We start from the raw sequence: 8,550 nt of genomic DNA, 5'->3' as shown, positions 1-8,550 counted from the left end.
CCCCTCAGCCTCCGGGGCAAAGGGAGCAGGAGAGAGGTCGACACAAGGTTCAACAGAGACTAAACAATCATGTGCAACTTCCACCTGGTTAGACCCCTCAGCCTCCAGGGCAGAGGGAGCAGGAGAGAGGTCGACACAAGGTTCATCAATGGAGACCGAACAATCATGTGCAGCTTCCACTTGGTTAGACCCCTCAGCCTCCAGGGCAGTTTGGTGGCCAGTCTTCAGGCTCAGAGGACACTGAAGAACCACGATGACGTTTGCCAGCTACATATGGGGCCTCAGGAATACTGGACAATGCAGGAGGAGTCACATCAACATGTACATCCACCACCACTATGGAAGTGCGCAAACCGTCACTCACCGAAGTGGGAGCGGAAGCAGTTGGAGTAGTGGGTGGGCGAACATCAGTTTCATAAACAGTATGAACGACGGGGACAGCATCCCACAAAGCACTAGGTGATGGAGTGGTCACTATATTTAGTCAAAGACATCCCAGAGACACAGGGCACTGGCATTCCAGAAAGGACAGAAGCATAAGTAACCTCGGGCTAGAAGAAATGAGTCTCAGCTCTTTCCTTAGCCTCAACAAATGACACCTATTCAAGTGCTCGAATTGACAATATCTTCTTTTCTAGGCAGTAGCAAGGGCAGTTTCTTGAATTTACAGGAAGAAGACGACCATAGTGATAGCATTTAAGATGTCCTGGACAGTCACTGGTATGGCGTGGTTTGCCGCAGGAGAAACAGACACCAGGAAGGCCTGCCTGTGCAGGGAAGCAAAATCGGCTTATAGGTCCATATCGTTGGAACTGGAAACATCTCTTTGGGGTGGCCACATGTGGCTTCGCAGGAAGTGACTGGCAAGCCAGCTTCACAGAAGTAGGTAAGGTCAACCTGTTGAAAGTCAGGAAGGAGGTAGGAATCGGGATTAGAACACCATCGATTTTCTTCAAAAGTTGCTCAACAGTTACTGCACCAGATGATCTCAGTTCCTCCAACAGCTGTGCCTCTGGGTAGCGGAAGAGGTCACACGAAATAACTGCACCTTTGCATATTTTAACCCGCCCCGTCCCGACCACTTTTTCACCACTGGTACTCCCCAATCCCGACCATTTTTCGACCCTTTTTTTTTTTTTTTTTGCTAAAACTTTCGCTTTTGGTCAGAAACAATGGTCAGTGACAAAGAAATTGTTCCCCGGGGTCCATAATTACCTTAAACAGGTATGCCTTGGTCCCACCTGGCCCCGTGTTCTCCGTAGGCGATCTGAGCCTCTAACGTTTTCTATGGTATTATAAGTCTGGGAAACCAATGAAAGTAAGTAGATATGTATTTATTACAAACATAAAAACATGTGATAAAAGAGTATATTGGATTTTATACAAAAATAGAGCAGAAATAAGAATTGTACCATCGTGCGAAACGAGCAAAATCGGGCAACTTGGTCACGATGAATCGCTAACATTCGAAAATCATGATACATATCATTTTTTTTACTTACATAATACTTCTACAATAACATTATACCATTTTACATTTTATTGAACTGTTTTTACGTATTCACAGGCCTTTTGATAACATTTAGCGTAATGTTAGAGCTTATTTACGTAGTGAGTGAACTCGCTGTGACTGTTGTTTCAACTCATATTGTGTTTTTTCTACTTACATAATACTTTTCTAATAACATTATACACTTTTCAACTTTATAGAACTGTTTTGAGATAATTTCAGGCCTTACGTAAATATATAGTGTAATAATAGCGCATAATAACACACACGGTGAAGTCGCTATGACTACTATTTCAACTTACAACCTATTTTTGTACTTATATAATAATTCTCCACTAACATTGCACATGTTTACACTTGATATAATTGATATCATATAATATCAGAACTTACGATGCAACTGAGCGTCATATTAGCGCGTACTTACACAGGGAGTGTTATCGCGATATCATTTGTTTCATCTTACACTAGTATTCAACTTATGAAATACAGTACCTTACTACTAACATTACAACAAATTCCACTTTATATAATTCCTATCACATACTTACTGACCAGAATGTGGGTGTACTCGTGACATCAATTATTACAACTTACACTATTGTTCAACTTAATATGTTTTATTCATGCTAACATTACACCCGTTTCCACTTTATATTCTTGCTATCACATATTTACTGACCAGAGTGTTATACTGAGCGTCATATTTTCGCAGATTTACACAGTGGGTGTACTCATGACATCAATTATTACAACTTACACTATTTTTCAACTTATACATTTTATTCATGCTAACATTACACCCCTTTCAACTTTATATTCTTGCTATCACATATTTACTGACCAGAGTGTTATACTGAGCATCATATTTTCGCAGATTTATACAGTGGGTGTAGTTTTCATATCACTTCGTTCAACTTACACTATTTCTCAACTTATACATTACTTTCCTGCAAACATTACACCCGTTTCAAGTTTATATAAGACTTGGCACATACTGACTGGCCTTACCATTATACTGAGCATCATATCGCCATCCCACACAGTTTCAGTAGTGTAGGAAGTTATGGTACTCTCTGAAACATGGCTGAAGGCACAACGCAACATTGGTGGTGGTGGGGGAGGTGGAGAGCGGCGCCTTTCATCACTCGCACTTCTCTTCCCTCTCCCTTTTCCTTTACCCTTTCCCTTCCCTTTCCTTCCTTTCCCCACATCCTGGGGCTGTGTGGAGGAAGTTTGGGAATATTGTATGGCAAAAGACGTGCTGGGGAGTGGCTCCACCTCCTCTCCCCTAGGCCTACGTGCACCACGTGTTCGTGCTGCCTCCCTCACACCACTTCCCTTTCACCCCGCACTCCCACCACACCACTTTCGCCTTCCCCAGACAAAACACTAGGCCATACTTTATTTGCCTTCTCGCCCCACCTTCTGATCCTCGGGGTGAGATTTTTTCCTTCCTCAACCACGAGGCAACATCACGTCCTAAGCCGCCGTCATCGTCATCGTCCTCATCCTCGTCCTCATCAGAATCTCTCTCTAGGGGATGGAGAGGTCCATGCAGGTGTTTTGGGTGCAGGCTGGCCTTCCCTTGCCTTACGATACGTGACATACCACTTTTTCCGGGGCGAAGGGACCTCCTCATCACTGCTTGTTATTTCCTCCTCAGGCTGCACATAATCTCGATCCACCACATCATCATCAAGTGGAGAATCACTATCTCCAGTGAAGGCATCCAGGGTGGATTGTATTTCATCGTCTGAGAGACCTTTATGCGCCATGTCTGACCTGGGTCACTGCTAACAGGTGAGTGACCGAGACAAGGGCGAGCACAGGTCATGAGGGGTCTGGGACGCTGCCCGCCTGGGGGCAGGTAGGGGAGGCTTGGGTACGTGGGCGAATCGAAAATCTCGTGCGAATTTTGAAAATTGTGGAAATTATGAACCTTGCAATTGCAGGACGTTGAAGTACGTCAACGGGATTGGCAGTGACATAACGTGAGGACGTGGAAGTACGTCGACGGGACGCCGCGGGTTAAAAGCAGCATCCCTAGCACAGGCAACTGCAGCACCAAAAAAAGAAGTCAGAGCTTGTAAGCATGCACTCTCTTCTGGGGAGGACACCTCAATAAGGATGCTTCCATCCCCTTGGGAACAGATCTTAGGTTCCCTACCACAAGCTGAGATGATACCACAGTGGAGATTGAAAATGTCAGTATCTAGTAAGCTGCCCACAGAGTTCTTCATTACCAGATACTTTGCATAGGATTCTGGCACAGTGTCTTTTGGGTCGAACACCAGAGCCAGACCAACCTGACGTGACCCCCTCCTAGTCCCAGTAGGATGCTGGAACAGAGGAAGAAAGTCTCCAGGGGTCTGGAGAGTGGAGGATCCTAAAGAAAATCCAGGGACGGAGACCATGTTGTCAAACATTTTTATTTAAGGAATCCATATATATTGCCAAAAAAACTTCATTTCCCCACCCCTCCACCAACCATGGAGCCCAACAAAGGGAGGTCTTATGCCAGGGACAACACCACTAGCAACCCCAGAGGCAGCAGGAGAGTATATGTGGGTAACCACTGAGGAACCTGGGCAAGGGTGACTCCAGGACAATAGGAGCCACCAGGCCCCACAGTGCCCACTTGACCCTAGCCAACGCATGACCAGCCGACTGACCTGGTTGGGCCCAACCAGACCATCCGTCTAGCCAGAACAAGGGACCAAAGAGGTGTATTGCTAGCTGCAGGACGCATCGTGCAGCATCACTCAACCCCCAGGACTCCTGTCTCCCAGGATTACGGGACGCCACACAAGGCAAACACATGGGGAGGCAACAGTCCTGCCCTAAATGGCAAATGTGCAGGGACTAACACCACCAGCAGGCCTCCTCCACCAGTGATGTAGGGGGTGCTTCGTCCACGAAGCCAACAGATGCCGAACCCTACAAAGTTAGGCACGCATCAAGAGTAGGTTGACACTGCCAACCACGCTTCAAGCCCCGCTGCTGCGTCAGGGTGACCCCCTCAATGGGGAGAAGAGGGAGGGCTTTCCAAGAAGAAATAGTAACTCAGAAGGTCTTACGACCTGTACCTCAGACGGAGCCATGAATGAATTTACCAGATATAAGTTGTTACTCAACTGGTGTGAGGAAAGTATAGCAGAGATGAAGGCTCTCTCCGCCCACCTCCTCCACCTGCGAAACGGGCATGTAAAAGGAAGTACACTTAACCAGAGGGAAAAAGAATAGGCCATGAAATTGGAAGAAATATTCAATCTACCACAATGTCAGGTCTGGCATAACCCTGAACTGCTCTGTCGAGGAAGTGTCAACTACCTGTGCTGGCAGGGCTGACCCAAGCAGGTGTGAGGCCCAATGCAAGGAATAGGGGCGGGCCCCTCTGATTTTGAATGTCAAACCCAAAGCCCCCCAAAATTACACAGTTTTATAGTTATGCTTAATGCATGGACTCAGATATTAATGCAAATGATTCATTATAAATTAGAAATGTAAAACAAAGATTCCTAAACCACCATATCATAGATATATACAATACCTATAAGATACAAGATACCGTTCAATATATTATACAAGATACAAGATACAATATAATGTGCAAGATAGAGACAATAGATATATACAGCCAATACAATGATAAACAGACAATGAGCATGTTCTGGATCATATTCATCTTTTTTGCCTTCATCATTGAGATTGAGAGATTAATTGTGCGGTTTGACATCATTCACTGCTCCAGTGCAGTTTAACTGTTGTTATGTAACTGAACCTTAGAGAATTATCTTGCGGGACTTAATGCCTGCAAAGTCTCTGATTATTTCATAGTAGTCAAGTTGAGATGAGACTTCGTTTTCAATTCAAAGTATGGCTAGGCCATTTAGACGATCTTGTGTCATTGTTGACCTCAGATATGTCTTAATAAGCTTCAACTTCGAAAAACTTCTTTCATCTGATGCCACAGTAACAGGAATAGTCAGCAATATCCTCCGGGCAATCCAAAAATTTGGGAAATCTACATAGCTGTTCCCCTTAAAATGGAAGCTTAAGATTTTGGAGGGCTGGGAAGTGATCTCCTCTGGAATAACAGACTTTAGAGCATTCATTTCTTCTGCTAACATGTAACTGCCAATATCTGAGGTACCATTTACGGTGAGACTTTTCTCCAAGTTGGCTGTATGCACTCTTATTTCTGCTTTGGTATGGTTGTGGAAAGAAAATAAGAAACCAAACAAAGCATCATGTGACTTCAACTGCTGGAATCTTTGTTCCAAGGATGAAATTGCTCTATCAAGGATGAGATTGAAATATCCAATTGTGAAACTTTCTTGTGGACTTTGAACTGGCTCATCTTTAGCTTCATATTGAAATGTTCGTTTCTTTCTACGAATTCTGTTCTCTTTAAAGACAGGTTCAGTGTCCATATCATTGTCTATCTCCTTTGCATCTGCAAGAGCATTGTCAAATCCATTAGTTCTGTATTTTTGCAGCCATGCAATGGTTCTCTCCATGCTTTTGACTGCAACAGATAGTTCAACTGCCTCACCTATACCTCATACCAATTAATCTGGCCAGGCATGTATGGCAACAATGTTCCTGCCGAGATTCTGATTGGCTGGAGGTATTTGTTCAATTTCGTTGTTGCTAAAACTGATACTCTATTATCAGATGTGATACTGAGTTTGTCGACAGTACAATCGTCAAAAGCAATAAGAAATCCGTTATATACTTATCAACAATAAAATTTTCGTAGGGAGCTGGAGATATTGAGTCAACAAAGTATTATAACACTCCAAGTCAAGGTCAGCATTCGAACAATTCCTTTAAATCTCTGACACTCCTTAATATAACAGATAATTAAGGAAACCTGCTTAATCTTAGCGTTGGTATAACACATTTAAATTTTAAGATCAGTCCGTACTGTGATATTAGAAGATATGTTATGAAATAGTTTTCTTTTAGCCTACTTTAATTTTTCGCGATTTTTTCAAACATCCCTCCCCGCAGAACTCGTCTTTTCATTAGAGTTTTTAATTATTTAGAGTTGTGGCACGATTTAAGGGTGCGAACTGATCTTAAAAATTAAATGTGTGTTATGCCAACTCTTACATTAAGCAGGTTACCTTAATTTTTTGTTATATTAGGGAGTGTCGGAGATTTAAAGGAATTGTTCGAATCCTAGCCTTGACTTGGACTGTTATAATACTTTGTTGACTCTATATCTCTATCTTCCTACGAAAATTTTATTGTTGATAAGTATATAACGGATTTCTTATTGCTTTTGACGATTGTACTGTCAACAAACTCAGTATCACATCTGATAATAATGAAAGTATCAGTTTTAGCAACAATAAAATCGAACAAACAGTTCCAACCAATCAGAATCTCGGCAGGAACAATGTTGCCATACATGCCTGGCCAGATTAATTGGTATGAGGTATAGTAGCTGTTTACTGGCCTGAGTGACCTGAAAGAGGATAGCATACCAAAATACTATGGAAACAACTTGAAATTTTGAAGCTCACTGCATAGTGACATAGCTTCACTGCGAGCTTTAGGGTCATATATTTCCTCAGCAATATCCACTAAGGCATCGTAAAACTGAACAATTTGGTACCTCACAGCTTTGACACTGTCAATACGACATTCCCATCGCGTTTCACTGAGATGTTTCACGGTCAAGTCCTTATCATGTCATGTGAAAATTGCCCATCTCTGAGCTGAAGCAGATAACAAGACATACAGCCTTCGAAGGATACCAAAGAAGGTAATTCCCTCTAGACACGTCTTGGCAATATCCCCCAGTAACAAACTGTAGTTATGGCATGCACAGGGTGAAAAGAAAGCTCTTGGGTTCATTTCCAAAAGACGAGCCTGAACACAAGACTTATTGCCTCTCATGTTAGCACCATTATCATAGCCGTGGTCCCTGATATCTTGTAAATTTAAACTCAGTGTCACTAACTTGTCAAGAAGAACATCCAGGAGACTCTTTCCTGTACTTTCCATCACCTCAATAAATTCAATAAAATGCTCATATATTCCAGCAGGAACAATGGAGTCATCAGATACATATCTAATTGTCAGAGACAACTGCTCTTTATGACTAACACTTGGAGTACAATCAAATATAACGGCAAAGTATTTTGAGGCCTTTATACGGTCAATAATGGTCTTGTGGACTTTGTTACACATCAGCTGAATCAACTCATTCTGGATACACTTGCCAAGGTAATGGTCCTTGATTCGTCGCAGGTGATCTTGCATGACAGGATCAAACTTGGCAATCAGTTGGACGAGGCCAAGAAAATTACCATTTTTAGGTTCAAAGAGTTTATCAACAGATCCTCGGAAAGCCATGTTATGTTATGAGAGAAACTGAACAATAGCAAGGAGGCGCTGAAAAACATTTTGCCACCGTAGCTTTTCATCATTGATTCGCCGCTGATGAATTGAATCCAAAGAGCAACCTGTTTTAGTCTTTGCTCAGTCTCTGACCATTGAACACTTGCCTGCAAGTGACCACTGGACTTTTCATGCTCAACTAAATGCACACTAGCTTTGGACCAGTCATGAAACCCATCAGAGGACAGCACAGCATTAACACTGGAAAAAGGCTTACAACAAAAACAAAATATCTGATTTTTTTTTTAAACTGAATACACCAGCCATTTTCTTTGCATCACCTCCCCATTTGATAATTTGCGCTGTAGGTAGGAATTTGAAAATTTCCTGCCTGCTGCATCTTTGGGGAATTCATGGTTCAAATCTAACTTATATGGACCCCTTGTAACCAGGAAATCTCGGTGAGCTGTGGAAAGAATTTTTGGCCAAGAGGCAGGATCCTCATAATTTTCAATAAAGCTAACATCAAGGCTGCTGCCTTTCATCTTGAGTTTTGATGTACGCTTCTGAGGCAAGCTAGATGATGAAGTAACTTGTTCAGCAGTTTGCAGGGAAAGGAGCTGCTGGAAGATTGGGCAGATCTTGGACCTCCATGGAACTGACTGACTCACAGTCTGACTCTT

General features: G+C 42.8%; 2 protein-coding genes across 2 annotated transcripts; both read right to left on the bottom strand.

Annotated features, from left to right (window-relative positions):
- Positions 1–5,382: 5,382 nt before the first annotated feature.
- On the bottom strand, positions 5,383–6,033 carry LOC145395717 (uncharacterized). The gene has a single exon (XM_080269257.1). The coding sequence runs from the start codon at positions 6,031–6,033 to the stop codon at positions 5,383–5,385; it is 651 nt and encodes a 216-aa protein (XP_080125383.1).
- A 1,183-nt stretch (positions 6,034–7,216) lies between these two features.
- LOC145395715 (zinc finger MYM-type protein 1-like) lies at positions 7,217–7,882 on the bottom strand. Its single transcript, XM_080269256.1, has one exon. It carries the CDS (start codon positions 7,880–7,882, stop codon positions 7,217–7,219), a length of 666 nt encoding a protein of 221 aa, XP_080125382.1.
- Positions 7,883–8,550: the final 668 nt, after the last annotated feature.

Source organism: Coenobita brevimanus, chromosome 33 (genome assembly GCF_032717465.1).
Source record: "Coenobita brevimanus isolate Jiangsu-jjx chromosome 33, ASM3271746v2, whole genome shotgun sequence".
In the NCBI taxonomy this organism is placed as follows: domain Eukaryota; kingdom Metazoa; phylum Arthropoda; class Malacostraca; order Decapoda; family Coenobitidae; genus Coenobita; species Coenobita brevimanus.
The sequence above is the reverse complement of the archived record's forward strand: the minus strand, read 5'-3'. Positions and strand labels throughout refer to the sequence as shown.